Source organism: Triticum urartu, chromosome 5A (assembly GCF_056163025.1).
Source record: "Triticum urartu cultivar PI428250 chromosome 5A, HENAU_Tu73, whole genome shotgun sequence".
In the NCBI taxonomy this organism is placed as follows: Eukaryota; Viridiplantae; Streptophyta; class Magnoliopsida; order Poales; family Poaceae; genus Triticum; species Triticum urartu.
The window spans coordinates 8,659,745-8,675,865 of record NC_141877.1 but is presented as its reverse complement, the minus strand read 5'-3'; the positions used below and the strand labels follow the sequence as shown (position 1 = coordinate 8,675,865).

General features: G+C 42.8%; 1 protein-coding gene and 1 pseudogene across 3 annotated transcripts; one reads left to right on the top strand and one right to left on the bottom strand.

Moving 5' to 3' along the window:
• Window positions 1-248: 248 nt before the first annotated feature.
• Window positions 249-13,001, bottom strand: LOC125506859 (putative protease Do-like 14). Of its 3 annotated transcripts, none has more exons than XM_048671562.2 (12): window positions 12,674-13,001; window positions 11,433-11,588; window positions 11,202-11,348; window positions 10,948-11,099; window positions 8,150-8,431; window positions 7,918-8,048; window positions 3,416-3,533; window positions 3,213-3,305; window positions 2,178-2,255; window positions 1,986-2,073; window positions 1,826-1,897; window positions 249-1,207 (listed from the first exon to the last, which is right to left on the bottom strand). In XM_048671562.2, exons 1-11 carry the CDS (start codon window positions 12,909-12,911, stop codon window positions 1,869-1,871), a joined length of 1,512 nt encoding a protein of 503 aa, XP_048527519.2. In that variant the 5' UTR covers window positions 12,912-13,001; the 3' UTR covers window positions 249-1,207; window positions 1,826-1,868. The 3 variants fall into 3 exon arrangements, with proteins under 3 accessions (XP_048527519.2, XP_087381424.1, XP_048527518.2); XM_087525298.1 differs by having other exon boundaries at window positions 249-652; XM_048671561.2 differs by having other exon boundaries at window positions 249-1,272; window positions 12,674-13,000.
• Window positions 8,443-10,937, top strand: LOC147967424 (uncharacterized; annotated as a pseudogene).
• Window positions 13,002-16,121: the final 3,120 nt, after the last annotated feature.

Sequence of the window (16,121 nt, the reverse complement as noted above, 5' to 3'; positions counted from 1 at the left end):
AGTTTGAAACGCCCAAGATTCATGAGTTGTTTAGAAACTAAAATTCTGGCCGTGGTGGCGTACTGATGGCGCGATCTCGTGAGGTTTGGAACAAAGCAAAGTGCACCGACCACTTAAGATAAAAGTTCTTGAATTCAAAATTCATTTGATAATTTTGGGTGAAAATATTCCAAAAATTCTGAGATTTTCTCGACACCGTTTTCCCCGTTCCCTCCTGGAAAATAACCAAAATCGTAAAGAAAAAAACCTTGGTAAGTACTCACTCTTATCCACATGATCTTGAATGAAAACAACAATAATAATAGCACACTGTTTCAGTTATTTGAGTCTAGTTATTACTTGTGTTATCCAGCTACTTGTCTTGGCATAAGAGTAGGAACCACAAGCATATATTGATGTTTGGTCTTAAACTGAGGACTGAACCAAAATCTCGGTCCACTGAATCCTCACTTAGCAGTTCTCCAAATGACCAACCGGTTATCATTTTCTGAAAACCAAATTTGTTCAAAACCCGAAGAACCGAACCGGTCGGTCCGGTTTAACCGAATGCCCAGCCTGACCTGTCATCTTGATAAGGAAGGAGGAGCTCACATCCCACAAACTTTCTTGATCCAATCAACAAGTCTGAAGGATCACATGATGTACCTTTAGCCTGCAAAGTCGCACGTCAGTTCAGCGGCATTCTGTAGACTCCGCAGAATTGCATGGAGATGCCTGGGCCTGGCCATGGCCACCATTCTGCAATGTCGCAGGACTCATGGGCAAGGGAATCAAACATGCTTGCTTCCCACAATGGTTCAACATATGATGGACGGAGCAGAGTGGTGGTGATGAACTCATCCATGATAATTCACACAATGGTGCAAAGTTTGAGTTTGAGCACACAATGGCTTTCCAACAGTATGGTATGATTCCTTAAAACGCCTGGAGCCAGAGAGGAGACTGCCTGAAAACTCAGTTACAGTTCTTCGCACTTGGCTTTTTGAAAACTTCATCATCCCGAGCTATGTGGCTGCTACGGTCCAAACATTTAAGTCTAGCATACAGATAGGATGCGAGTTTCACACCACTCAACATAAGTGGTAGCCAATAACATGTTCTACACTAACGTACGGGTTATGCTCTAAGCTAAGTTGCTTCTATGGTTCAAAGGCACCATAATTTGAAGTTCTTGTCTGACAGCAAAAAAGATTACGCCGAACTTGATCTGTAATTGGCATGCAAGGGTTAGTTCCATTAACTCATCCATGAAGGTCAGCAGCAGCCAAGTGTCTACACAAATAAAAAACATCAAAGGTTCGATTAGATAGATCTTTGGCTGACGAGAAATTCCTGCATAAATATGGCAACACGAGAGTGACTCTCTACAGACCACGGTAAGACCACTACTGTGCAATCTTAATGCATATAGAACAGCAAGTTCAAGGTGAGATAAAAAAAACATTACGTTATGAAAACATTGTAGATGGGAGATCCTGAACCGGATTATGAGCTAATTAAAAACTCTGTCTTACAAAGGAGGATGTAATCAAGTCTCTGTCTTTATCCATGGAGGAAAGACTAATAAGCGAGGCGGTCATGTTTCGCTAGCGACCAAGGGTTAATTGGCTAACTAAAGGTGACGCAATTTTTACTGCATTTTTTCATTTAAGATGAAACGAGATGGCAAGGCAGAACAAAGCTAAATCCGTAAAGCATACAGACGGAACAACCTGTTACAAACAGAATGAAGTTATTTACCACACATAATATCTCCTCTAACCTCCCAATTTGTGTTCAAACGTACTGAATCTAAACAGAGGGGAATATGAAAACTTAAGTTTACCTTTCTCGAAGCTCAAGAAACACAAAAGACTCACATGACCTCTTTATTCTTCAATCGTGACAGGATAAGTGCCTACACAAATAGTAAAAACATCACGGTTCCATTAAATATGCAAAGTTCAAGGTGAAAATGAAAACGTTATAAAATGTGAGGTGTTTACCTTCTATAATATCCTCTCCAAAATCTGATACAACTACAGTCAAATTTCTAGTTCTTCGGCAAAGTTTGGCAGCATTAAATATAAGAACCTATAAAGCAATCAATAGAATTTAAGTTCTCAAAACATCTTTCTCATAGTGCTTTGGTCAGCATGAATTAAGCAGCTCATAATTACAACATAGGATTGACTTACTGAAACATCTTTTTCTGCATATAATTTATTTCTCTGATCAAAATGATCCCAGCAGATGTCTACCAACATGCTCTCCAACTGGCAAAATAGTCAAGTGTGTCACATGAAAGAATATAAATATATGTAGAAAATACACCCTACAACCAGGAGCCTCTCATGCTTAACGCCACATACGATCCTAGTCAACCCATCCTACACGGCCCACACTGGTCTGTCAGAAGATAGGGCGGTGGGCTCAGGTGATGTTGAAGATTATGAACCCCTCATCATGATACCTATAAGTCGCAGGTCATCATGAGCGCGCTGGGGTGATCATCAATGCACTTGTTGACCCCGGGTATTTTAGAGACAGCATAAGAAGAGATGGTTGTTGACTTCACCTCTGTTTTTATGCTTACACCGCGTGGACAATTTAAGAGGTCCGCAAACAGTTCTGCTGCTCGAGAAATCAAGCTGACAGGGAGGATCATGCCCGTCCTTTACCGCTCCCGATAGCCACCATGATTCCCCGAGTACCCGTATTTTCATAACAGCGGGCTCTGACATACCCCTAGTAGGCCCATCTTTAGCGGAACCAGGGAAAAAATCATATCCTGTACCGCTGACAATAATGGCTACAACTCTAAAGATTTCATATAAAAAACACCTCCACTAGAAGTACAATTCAACATATTTACACCCTAATACTATGTACTCTTTTTAATCTTAGCAAAAGGGTAAATGTGTGCCAACCGCATAACATACACTATGAATTCTTGCATCCAATTGATGAGAACAGCCAGCCTGGCATACCTCACGTGCAGATAGTTATCCATGCAGAAAGTTAATCCATCCAGCCATGAAGCAAGGAGGTGGCTAGACTAGTCTAGATTATCTAATTAAGAATGCACGATAACTTGCTCTCTATTGGATTATAGCACAACTCATCAACCCAATCTAGTATATACATGGGAGATTAAACCTACAGTTGATTAGAGTAGCTACATTTGGGTTGTAGCAAAAATTTAAAATCTAATAAATACACAATGCACAAACCTCAACCGTCGTAGAAACATATTTTCCATTAAAACCTTCAATAACGTCACCTTTGCGGATTCCCAGTTTCTCGGCATACGATCCTTTTGACACCTAATGTTTAATTAGCATGATTACTCCATAATATACATATGAAAAACAGTTCCTGAAGAAACTAATAACAACGATAAAATTAAAATAAAGGCGAACACCGCTGTCTATACCTGTTGAACAATGAGACCGGACTCAATGTTATGCTTACGCTTCATCCTCTCGATACATACAGGGTCTAAAAGCTTGATGGAAGTAAAGGTCATTCCAAGATGCAGCCGTGGCATGCACCTATACCAAATAAAATCGAGACCAAATGTTACAAAAACTTTAGAAAAGAACATCTTAGAATTATTACTCTTATAAGACATTAGTTCATGTTGGCGCAGCCCGGGGAAGAAGAAGACACACAAGTCTGGAGGTTGAAGAAGACGCACACACAGAGTTAGGCACCGCACACAACTTGTGCCACTTTTCTGTATTTTTCTCTCACTAGATGCAACTGGTTACAAGTGCTTTTAAAGGGAAACATGCACACACGGCCAAGCCACACACCGGCTTGATCCGTATTTCACTCTCCACTAGCTGCATGTACGCACGTCCAGCACCAACAGGCCGAACCTCCCGCAACGGCCACACGGCTCGGCCATTTTCTTTACATGCATGTAGCTAGACGCTAACTAACTCTATCTTGACCATCAGTACTTGCCTACGTAGGCCACCTCTTCACTACTTGCACTAATGCCCTGATCACTAAACACATGATTAGTCCCAGCAACACGTGAATGCATGTACTCAACTACTGGCCGCCAGTCCGCCCGCTACACTGCACTCTCTCTATCGCTGCGTGCTGTCTTCTCTGCAGACATGGTCACTCCGCCATGTTTACATGCATACAACTAGCCGGAACTAAATCGACTACTAGAACTAAAATCATGCAAACACAAATAAACATGATGAATACCTAGACAACAAGGTAAACTCTATCAGTTCAAACCCTGCTCAAAAGAGTATAATGCCAGAAAAATTGGACAGCGAAGTAACCAAAAGAAAAACTGAATCTTTACATCAAATTTAGATCCTATACCCTAGATACAAAAAGTTTATGAAACATGCAAAATTCAATGAAGTGACTAAACTTGGACAATACAACAAGACAAAGGAACAAAAACCGCCCGTTGATGATCATGTCGCTAACTTCCTCTATGATAATAACCTGCCACTATGCATCGTCAATTCAAGAAGCTAGGAGATTCTATTGGATTCCATAGGGCAGTATGGTCCTGATTATAGATCACGAAGTTACTATGATGTGGGGATGCCCATTGTTTGAAAGGGCAATGCCAAGACAGATGATTCCAACTGAAACACATGTTGGCATGGAAAGAATATGCCTACACATTCATGTCAGATGGGTGGACCGACATGAAGGGACGCCATTTTGTCAAGTAACTTATGGATACTCCAGAAGGTATCATCTTCTTGGTGTATGATAATGTATTAATGTCTCCGTTGAATCATTTGATGCAACCTTGGTAATGAAGTTGCTAGAGACACAGATTGATGCAATTGGAAGAGAACAAGTGGTGCAATTTCAGTAGTTAAATGAATGGGTTGATGTTTATGCCAAACCTGTTTATCAAGGTGTTGGTGTTGCATTGACTTGGGGTGATGTTGATCTCAGCCATGGGTGGTACGGAAATGCTAAGAGGGTGGGTCTTCCAAAGGACTGCTCATGGTGCTACCAGTCGACTCATAGACCCGCATATCATTTATGCTAGGAACAGTGGCGGAACTACCATTGGGGCGAGCTGGGGCGGCCGCCCCGGGTCGCCGGCGGCAGAGCAGCGACCCCCGCCTACCTACCCTTCCTCTGCTCCTCCCAATTTCCTCCGGTGGCGGGCAGTTTTCATGGCGGCGCGGATGTTTCCTGTTTCTGCGAAGCCGAACGCGAGGCCGTGAGGGTGACCGGGTGAGGGAGAGAAAGAAGAATGGGCTGGGCTGCAGCGTTTGCGCAATTGCACTTAAGGCCCAAAGACCACGAGCACGCTGCAGACCACCGATACAACCGGATCCAGCCCCAATCGATCCCCGAGCACTAGCCACCATAGATTAAAATAGCCCGTGAAATAGCCGCGATAGCTGCACTATAGCTGCCCTGGAGCCTCGCCGCTACGCTATGGTTGCTGCCGCGAAATCCTCCACATATCCCTCCAAATGACTCAAAAATCAGTAAAACCCTCCAGAATCATCTCTCCCACCAGAAAAATTTCTGCTATTTGCCGCGATTGCCCGCTATGGCGGCCGCTATAGCTGCTGGGAGAGGCCGCCGCGATATCGTTTCTCCCGCGATTTTAATCTTTGCTAGCCACTCACTGCTTCCCCGCCCCACTACTGTGCAACATGTCTCTTGTGTATTTTGATTTGTTCTACTCTTTGGCTCATACCCTTACTGAATACTTACTTAATCAGTGTATGAATTATAGTGCCAAGTGCCAACACCGCTCTAGGCTAAGCTATGTCGCAATTGATCAAGTGCTGGCAACAAAGTGCTTTGTCTGGTTAATTCTAGTAAAATGAGCAGACACGTTACATCCAGGTATTATCAATACTGTATTGCTGTATGCAACATTTAAAATAGCTTCTGATGCTAAAGTTGCACTTTCGATGTCATACCACCAAGAATTGTGCTAGATCAAGTGGAATCACATGATGAAGTATCTTATTGACTTTTGAAAGAACATGACGTGCCAAGATATCGAACACAAAATGCATGGAGCAACAAGAGTCCATTTTATCAGTAGTTTCTAATAACTTTTTATGCCTTTTCATGATTTTGGTAGTTGAATGCCACGACCTTTGATTCAGTACACGCGTATTTGCATCCAAAAAAAATTGACCCTAAATGTTCGCCCCGGCTAGCTTCAATTCCTGGGTCCGCCACTGGCTAGGAAGAGGGTGCGGACAGTTGATGAAGAAGAGGTTGAGGAGCAGCACAATGAAGATACCATGGTTGAGGGTGAAGATGAGATGAAGAACTACTAGGACATGGACTGCGACGACGACAATGGAGGAGAAAGGAGAAACAGGGTGTTGTTGGACCAAGCCATGAAGTTGGTGAATTTCAATTGATTGATCAACTTGATGTTTTAGTAGGGCCGAAGGATATGATGTGATGGAGGGATGAAGACATGAAGTGGAGGGAACTTCTGGATTCTGTTGCCTTTTGTCATTGGGAACTTCTTTGATGCATTAGAGCAACTCCAACGCAAGGACCCAAACGGACACCGATTTTGTCCGTTTCGTGTCCGTTTGGGTCACCTGTCCACCTAGTGGACATGGGGCGGACAAGCCTTGTATCCAACGCACGTCGACCCAAACTCTCCGCACCGCCCGCCCCTTCCTCTCTCCCTCGCGCCGCCCGCCCCCTTCTCTCTCCCTCGCGCCGCCCCTCCTCTCCTCCTTGCGGATCCCCTCCCCCGCGAGATTTTTCTCTGCTCGCGCCTCTGCTGCAGCCAACCTCTGCTCGCGCCGCCGTCCGGGCCTCGAGCCCCAGCAGGAGCGCGCGGAGGAGCCCTGCGCCAGTGGCCTCACTAGGGCGTGGAGGAGCGGCCGAGCGCGCCGTGGCGACCTGCTCTGGTGGCCTCGTGGCGGCACGGAGGAGCGACCGAGCGCGCGTCGGCGATCTGTGCCGACGGCCTCGCTGCGGCGCGGAGGAGCGGCCGAGCGCGCGTCGGCGACCTGCACCGATGGCCTTGCTGCGGGGCGGAGGAGCGGCCGAGCGCGCGGTGGAGACCAGCACCGGTGGCCTTGCTGCGGGCGTTGCAGTCGCTGGCATATGGGACCAGGGGCCGACACGAGCAGGTGACAGCGGTGGACGAGAGTGTCCGCTTTCGTCCGCTTCGTACCCATTTGTTCCCAGATTTGGGTCAGGTTTGGGTCGGGACGGACAGCAGGCGGACACGGACGTCCGTTTGGGTCGCCCTGTTGGGCCAAGTTTTCTGTCCGGATGACCCAAACAGACAAAATGGGTCCTCCCATTGGAGTTGCTCTTATGGACTAGTTCTGGATTGTGCTGCCTTTTGTCATTGGATACTTCTTTGGTACATATTATGAACTCAGATGAGGTCACTTATAATAGTGTTTACTATAATATTTATAACACATGGTAGTCAATGACTAGTATACAATTAGGCACGACTAATCTTAGCGAGTCTCAACTAATCCACAAGTCGGTAATCCGACAAATCGACTCAATTTTACTAGTTGTATTTTTTTACCTATAATGTTCTCCACTTGTAGCCACCTAGGCCTCACGTACATGATTATGCTAAATCAATTTTTAGCAATTCATTCGGACATAATAATAGCTAAGAAATCACAGTTCAAACATAATTTTGTGGGGACATAATAGTAGCTAAGAAATCACAGTTTAAACATAATTTTTGGTCATGCAAATTCTATGCAAGAATGGACAAACACTAAATGTAGTAAAAAATGAAAACTTAGCAAACAGTATTTGTACATACAATAATTATGGGAATATATAAGTCAAGCATGAGATTACTTTTTTAATCATGTGAGTTTAATTTCAACAAAAAACAGAAGGCAGAAAACCAATAAAAAATACATTAGCACTCACAAAGAACTGAAGTGAAAGAGAGAAAAGACGTACTGGAAACTCCTCCAGAAATCTAAACACTTGTGTAATATGCATGAAGGCACAAAACTCTCATTTATATGATTGTTAACCAATCCCACAACCTTCCCTTCTAAATTAATGATGGGCCCTCCATCGTCATGCAACTACAACATAGTAACAATGACAAACATTGGAATTTGTAGTAAAAATAGCAACATTGATTGAAATATATAACATAAAGTTGAAATCAAATTATATTACATACCAAACGGTGACGAGATTCATCAGAGGAAAAATACAGGTAGTGACATCTCTCATGTCGGACTGGAATTTTGTATTCCACCCTACCATGAGTTATCTTCAAATCCAAACTTTCATCATCTCTTCCAAGTCTGAAAACATCTTGACCCGAATGCACCGTGTCATTAAAAGTGGGCAACTCAGCAGGTTTGTGCATTGTAACCTCATAAAGAGCAATTTCATAATGCTCCTGGAGGTACAGGAGACTGCCTCTTGCAGTTGTGCCATCAAGCAAGTGAACAATGACCTGAACGGCAAACGGCAAACGCAAAATTATGACACTATTTCCAAGATAATTTTCACAATTAGTAATTAAAAAAATGAGCACCACAACAAATCAAATCATCCTTTTTAGTACACTATATACACAAATACCAGCTCACTTTTAATTGGTAACTAGCTACCAGTTTAGCAAGCAAGACATCATAAATAATTTAATTTGAGAGGCAACTGATGGGGAACAACAAAACGAAGGGGAAAAATTAACTCAAAAGTCAAATCCAAAAATGAACAACAAAAGTTGAACTCAGAAGTCAAGTCCATTGAATACAATTGACAATGATGAGTTCAGGCAGATGGTTCAGGCCATTGGTCAATTTGGCCCAGATCTAGATCCACCTAGTCAATACGATCTCCGTGAGCCTTTGCTCAAATCAGAGTATGCAAGAACCAAGAGTGAACTCAAGGACCGAGAGGTTGAGAAGGGCGAGAATGGCCGCTCTCTCATGACTGATGCTTGGAATAACATTTAGAGGAGAAGCATTATGAATCTGGTCACACATTGCTCGGAAGGTGTTAGCGTCATCTAGTCAAAGGAAACCTCAGACCCGCTGCATACAAGTGAGATGATCTTCAATCTGGTTGATAAGACAATTGATGAATTGGGTGCTGAACATGTGGTGCAGGTTGTGACCAACAATGCTTCATACAACATGAGAGCTAAGGATCTCTTGAGAGTGAAGAGGCCAAAGATCTTTCGGAGCTCGTGTGCGAATCAGACTGTCAATTTGATGATCCAAGCAATTGGCAACCTACCTAAGTTCAAGAAGACAATTGACCAAGCCAAGTCTTTCACAATATTTGTGTATGGCCACCATCACACCTTCTAGTGCATGAGGTCCTTCACCAAGAAGAAAGAAATCATAAGGCCCGGAGTGACCAGATTTGCTTCCCAATTGCTCACTTTGCAAAGCGTTGCAGACAAGGCTGATTCACTAAGGAAGATGGTGGTATCCTCAAAGAAAGGCAAAGATGCAACAGCCATAATTTTCAACAAGCCCTTCTGGAAGGGTGTGAATCTTTGCATCAAGGTGTTCGAGCCATTGGTGAAGGTCCTCCGGTTAGTTGATGGTGATGTGCGGCCCTCAATGGGCTTTGTGTATGGAGAGATTGTGAAGGCAAGAAGGGAATCAAAGTTGCCTTTGGCAATGTCGAGGTGCGCTACAAAGAAGCGTTAGCTATAGTTGACAAGAAGATGAAAGATAGGCTCGATGCCCCACTGCAGTTGACTGCTTATTTGCTGAATCCACACTACAGCTATGCAAATGAGAGCATATTTGATGTTGCTGACATCAATACAGCCTTCTATTCTTGTGTGGAGACATTATATCATGATGATGAAATCAATAGAGACAAAGTTGTGAACTACGAAATTGGCGAGTTCCAAAGCAGAGAGGGATCCTTTGGAAAGAATTTTGCTGCGACTTGCCAAAACTTTTGAGTACAATCCTGGTTAGTCATTACTCATTTGTCATTTCACTTAATTACATATTTAGTCAAGTACTCAAATTCCTATTACCTAGTTCCTGACTATGAAATTCCTCTTCCTAGTTGCTTCGCGGAGACTGTATGGAGGTGAGACACCAGGCTGAAGGACATGGCTATGAAGATCCTTTCTTTGACCTCAAGTTGTTCTGGCTGTGAGAGAAACTGGAGTTGTTTTGAGTCTGTTAGTCTCTAAAACTGGAATTAGTTCAATGTTTTGTCAAGTTCCTATTATCTAGTTCCTGACTAGTAGCATTGGCACTTGTAGATACATACCAAGAGGAGAAATCGCCTTACAACAGACCGCCTCAATAAACGTGTGTACATCCAGAACTCAAGTGTCCAAGAAGAAAAGGATGAAGGAGAGGAAGAACATTGATGTTCTCCTAAGTACTGACGCATCCGAAGCACGAGGCTTCTTGTTTTGAGAGAGGAGATGATAATGCTTTCATGGTGTTTCGTGATGGAGATGAAGGAGATGGCAATGGCATACATTGGAGTGTGAATGGAGATGCTACGGGAACTAGTGAACTGCTTGAGCTTCGTCGGAGTGCAAGAGTTAGAGATCTTCATGATGAAGAGTTTGAGGCCGACGAAGAAGAACAACAGGAGACAGATTTGGAGGAGATAGATTACGAGGGTGATGAAGATGAAGTGGTGACTGGACGCACCTATTTGGATGAGGAACTGAGGACAGATCCATGAGCATGCTACTTGGCTGCTTGAGCTGCTGCTTGGGCTGTTGCTTGGCTGCTTGGGCTGGCTGCTTGAGCAACATGTCATTTACCACTTATATTATTATGCTTGCTGTTTGCACCTTCTTGTGTGAACTGCTGAACCTTATGTGCACTTTAGGCTTTTACTGGCTATTTTGCTTGCTATGTAAACCTTATGCGTATTTACTATGGTGTGAACTGCATTTAGGATGGTATTTGAATTACATACATGCTATGTTTCTTATTTTCCTGTCCACTACCGAATTAATGTTAAGAAGCTCACCCGAGCATCACAGTGATATTTTCCTGTCCACTGGTTCATCACCGAGGGATCCTGTTTGCGAACCAGGTGCGCAGATGTCAAAACAATGGCGGTTTTCTTCTCTTCATCCTGTTGGAACCACAACCCACAGCACTTATTCAGTGGCACGCGGCCTGCAATTAAGGCATATAAGTATGTGTTAACTAATTAGGAAACGAGTCGCAACACTTAGTTTCCTAGCAAATGTTGATCAGATGTGACAAAATTGCTCATACCGAGAGAGGAGGAGAGCCTAACGACGGATCCGGATGCAAGAAGCACCGCGTCTTTTGCGGTTTCACGGATTGGAAGAAGCCTCCGCTCATTAAACAGACACGAGTGCGGAGGGCCGCGAGCCATGGTGAACAAAGCATACCGATGATCTAACATATGATAAAATTAATCATAAGATTGATTATGCACACATGATTAGCGTGTTAACGAGGAAACAAGGAAATTAATTTCACCTTTTTCTGCGTTGTATTTGGCTTCGGCAAGCTCAAAGGCGTGATGTATGCCCGGATGGGAAGCTAGCTCGTCAGGGATGTAGGGTTCGTGGAGCAGAGGAATGGGGGAACCGGAGGATTCCTCCGTCACGGACTCGACCACATCATAGACACGCTCTGCAGAAGAACAACCGTCCAGCAGGAATAAGTAAACACCAACAAACATAGAGATATTTGGATTTTTGCCACTTTGTTCACGGGATTTCGCTAATTTGCCACTCCGAAGAATTGATTCACACAATTGCCACTTAGATCATTGAACTCTTGATTAGCATGCCACTAGGTCTTCTTTTATTCCATTTATTAATTGTTTTTTCACATTAACAGGGGATGAAAAGACCAACTTACCCTCAGGGTATCTACACATAATTATCTAGTTAACTGACCGAGGGATTCACTTCATACTAGGCGCTCGCTTCGCACTTGAGGTGCTTGCCTGCTCACTGCAGCCGACTGCTCGAGGTCACCATGCCACCCATGCGCTCGGTGGTCGCTCCTCTCGCTACCTGGTCACCCCGTCCGCTTGCTAGTTGTGGCGCTCGCCTGCTCACCGTCGCTGCTCTCCCAATTTGTCGCATCTCATTTCAGGATTTATGCATTCCGATGCTTATCAACTAGGGAGCAGGTTAGGGATCAAGAATGTAGTTTCCATAGATTCGATATGTACGTCATGTGATGCCGAGCTTCGTTGCGAGGCATGCAAACTCTATAGATTTCTGAATTGGAGATCAAATCAACAAAACAAGCGAAAGGCAGAACAAAATTACTTCAGAGAAAGATCAGATTCCATGACTCAGCCACAGTACTGGATGATCGGCGGCACGCGGCGTCCAAGCGATGGGTGGCGCAAGACGCCCAGCCTATCCGTGGCACACTCTGTCGAGGTGACCGACGGCTCATGACGTCCAAGACACCGGCAGTATGGCACAAGCACGATATACTCGGCGGGCAGCGCGCGTATGTAGATAGACACGTGGGCAAGATAGTATTTTCGCCAGTTTTTCAATGTGAACAATAATTAAACCAAGTAAAAGAGGAGCTAATGGCATGTTAATCAAGGATTCAACGACCTAAGTGGCATTTGTGCGAATCAATTCTCCAGAGTGGCATATTAGCGAAGCCCCAGGAACAAAGTGGCAAAAATTCCAATTCTCTCATAAACATGGATGCCACGATCTGTGAGGAAATGGGGCGAAAATCACCTGATTTTGCTTCGGATTGAGGGGCATCGCCACGCTCAAAGGCCGCAAACATCGCTGAAGGAGAGGCCTCCTCTGCCAGGCTTCTCTTCTTGGCTTCCCTCTCCGTCTCCAGATCCGGATTCCCCCTCGTGCGCCGCCTGCCGGCCTTGGGCATCTTCTCACCTTGTGCGCCACCGCCTCCCGCTCCCCTCTCCTTCTCCGGATTCTCCCCCGTGCGCCGCCTGCCGACCTTCGGCATCTTCTAAGCTCGTGCGCCGCGGCCTCTGCACCGGAGAAGCCGGACGAGGGTTTGGGGAATTTTTTTTTCTTTTTTTTGGAAGAAGGGTTTGGGGATTGAGGCCTCGAGGGAGAAGAGAGGAGCGACTCGATCGACCTGGGCTGTCTATGGGCCTGGCTGGGTCCTTGAAGCAATTCCTGCTTCTCTTGTTTTTCTTTTTTTTTGTCTAAAAAATGATTCTCTGTTTTTTATGCTAGCACAAATTCCCGTCCGTTGCAACGGGAGAAAAGTTGTCGCGTATTCAATTATGTGTAAAACACATCTACTGTTCTTGAGAATTGTACGTGCAAAAGATTCCGTGTGTTGCAACGGATATTATAAAATACATTTGAGAATTTGTGTGGTATACTCGATAATTTACAGTCGTCCACGGTCCGCTTCTGCCTCCCTCGCCTTTCCTCTGGCGTGAATCTTCTAGCATGCAATGTTTTTTTTGCGAAATTCTAGCATGCAATGTTGATCCTTAAAAAAAAGGGGAAATGATATGATAAGGCCCTGTTTGGGAGCTCTGTATTTTGTTAGGCATTCCAAGAATACTTTGGTTTTTAGAAATACCGAAGTATTAATTACTTTGAGGTATTTGGCTTTAGCCAAAACTATAGTTTTATATACTTACATATTTAGGGAACTGCCATTTTTTAAGTCTCTGGAAAAGAGGGTTGGACCTCTTTTTCCAATACTGAAGTATTGGTACACTAGGCATAAGAATACTTTGGTTTTCGAATACTTTGACTTTAAAAATACTTCACTGCCAAACTAAGCCTTATATTCACATGTGACACTGGCCTATAAAATTTTCACCATATTATCGATTAAAAATATATGGCTTCCATATATTCCACAAACAATTGAGAAAGAAAAATATTATTGTGTTGGATCAAAATCTACTACCTTGCTTCTCAAGGAAAAAAAATCTTCCTTTGAGATGCATAATTACCACTCCACATGATGCTCAATATGAGCAAATCTTCGTATAAATCTATGCAAAACGAAATCACTAAAGTTACTCACCAAGATGCACGATGCAATTTCAAAGCAGCAAATGAAACATAAATTTGTAGAACTTACTTAACGGAAGATAATCGATCGCCTCAACGTTTTTTGGCTGCTATGAAACTGGGTTATTTTTATGTCTTGCATATTCTATATCTGTGGTCCTTTCATCTGTGTATCTGTCTCTTGGTGAACAAATTAAACCAGTCAGTTGATCCCCCAGTCTGCACTCAAATCCCCATCATACTGCATACCCTTCTATGTTGCTTGTACACATGCCATGAAATCATTTGAGAACTTATGGGTGTGTTTCGTAGGGTGCATGAGGGCAAAAGTTTCCAATCTGACCCATTTTTACTTGTTTGGTAGGATGCACGGGCTCACCTGGGTTATGCCCATCTGATGCAAAAAAGGGCCCTCAACCATGCCCATCACATGCACCCCAGAGAGGGTGCATGGAGGTAGGCATGCCGGCCCTGACCCTGGTCCCCACCAATCAGACCACGTCCAAATATGTTTAAATTTTCACAAAATGTTCGTAATTTCAAAATTTGTTTAAATTCTCAAAAAATATTCAGAAATTCAAAATTTGTATAAATTATTGAAAAGCTTCATAATTTCAAAAAAAATCGAAAATTTTCAAAATTGTTTAAATTTTTTAAAAAAATCAGAAATTCAATTTTAAAAACAAAAAATGTTTAGAATTACAAATTTTGTTAAATTTTCAAAAATGTTTAGAATTTCAAATTTTGTCTAAGTTTTTAAAAAAACATTTCAAATTTTGTTTGATTATTTAAAAAAAAATCAAAAATTCAAAAATTTATTAATTTTTCAGAAAAGTTCAGAATTTCTAAATATGTTTAAAATTTTCAAAAAAAATACAGCAAATATGTTTAAAATTTCAAAAAAATGTTTAAATTGTCAAAATATATTTAAATTTTCAAAAAATGATTAGAGTTTCAAATTTTGTTTAAATTTTCAATAAAATTTCAAAATATGTTTAGTTTTTTTATGTTTTTAAAATTTTGTTTATCATTCAAAAAATATTTAAAATTCAAAATTGTTAAGCATGTCTAAACACATGCAGACTGTCAAAAAAAGTTTCAGCTCAGCATGTTTCAGCGCATACACCGCTGCCAAACAACAGCAAATGCATGGACTCAGCATGTCTACTCTAAGCATGTATGAGAAGAGAACAACTAGACTACAATAAGTAGTTCAAACATATTCACTCGCTAGCTTCTATTTTTGTGCTACAACATTGTGATCTTAAAAAATACCATTCCCATGACAGGGAAATTTGGCCTTACCGTTGGTGCCGACACTTCATCCAACCATCGTATCGAAGCACCCATCAGCGTTGCAAACCGCCGCCCGCGGTTACGGCTGGGAGCCCTTTCCCTCGTGTGTCGTCCACGGGGCGCTTAGGCACCAGCCGGTATTGAAGGCGACGATCAGGCGATTGCCGCCACAACCGATTGAAAGGCTCTATTTTTTTGTCTCTCCCATCTGGGCATGAAGTCCTTTAATTCTAAATTATTTTACCCTCATCTTTTAAATCCTTTCCTTCCTTTTGCAACTTAGGACAGGAAGATTTTTCTCTTAGTTCCTTTTCTCCTGCGCTTCTCACCCTTTTGATTATTCTTTATTAGGCGGCTTACCAGTTTCAACTCGGAAACATATAAAATTTGGTGGAATTTGACAGAAAGGAGCGTGGGACTATTCATTAAGTAACGACCTTGTTCGTAGCACAATTCATACCATAGATGGGTTGACTGTTGCGATCGATACTTGCGGAGGTCTGGAGTTCAAGTCCAGGGCGTATATTTTTGCTGCTCCTCCGTCGATTAAGGAAATAGGCCTACCTTGGTCCATACTAGTTTGTTCAAATAATGGATCGGCAACATATAAAAAACACCAAACCAAACCAGCAAACCAAAATAACGGGATGAAACCAAGAATATCACTTCACTTTATTAGTAGATATAGATATAGATATAGATATAGATATAAATATCTCTATACCATTAAAAATGATAGATGTTTGCTCAGTCTTTTTTAAAAGATATAGACTAAAAAAATCTTTACTATTAAAGAGGAGTTGGTAGTCTCACCTCATCCCCATCATGCCCTTGCTGTGATTTTTCTTTCACCCACCAAAAAAGAATCGTCCGACCC

Excerpts from the sequence above, each read along its gene's own strand:
- LOC125506859 (XM_048671562.2), bottom strand. The coding sequence starts at position 12,911 with ATGCCGAAGGTCGGCAGGCGGCGCACGGGGGAGAATCCGGAGAAGGAG. Across the intron at positions 3,306-3,415 it reads CCGGTCTCATTGTTCAACAG|GTGTCAAAAGGATCGTATGC; the intron begins GTATAGACAGCG and ends ATTAAACATTAG. Across the intron at positions 2,074-2,177 it reads ATGCAGAAAAAGATGTTTCA|GTTCTTATATTTAATGCTGC; the intron begins GTAAGTCAATCC and ends ATTGCTTTATAG.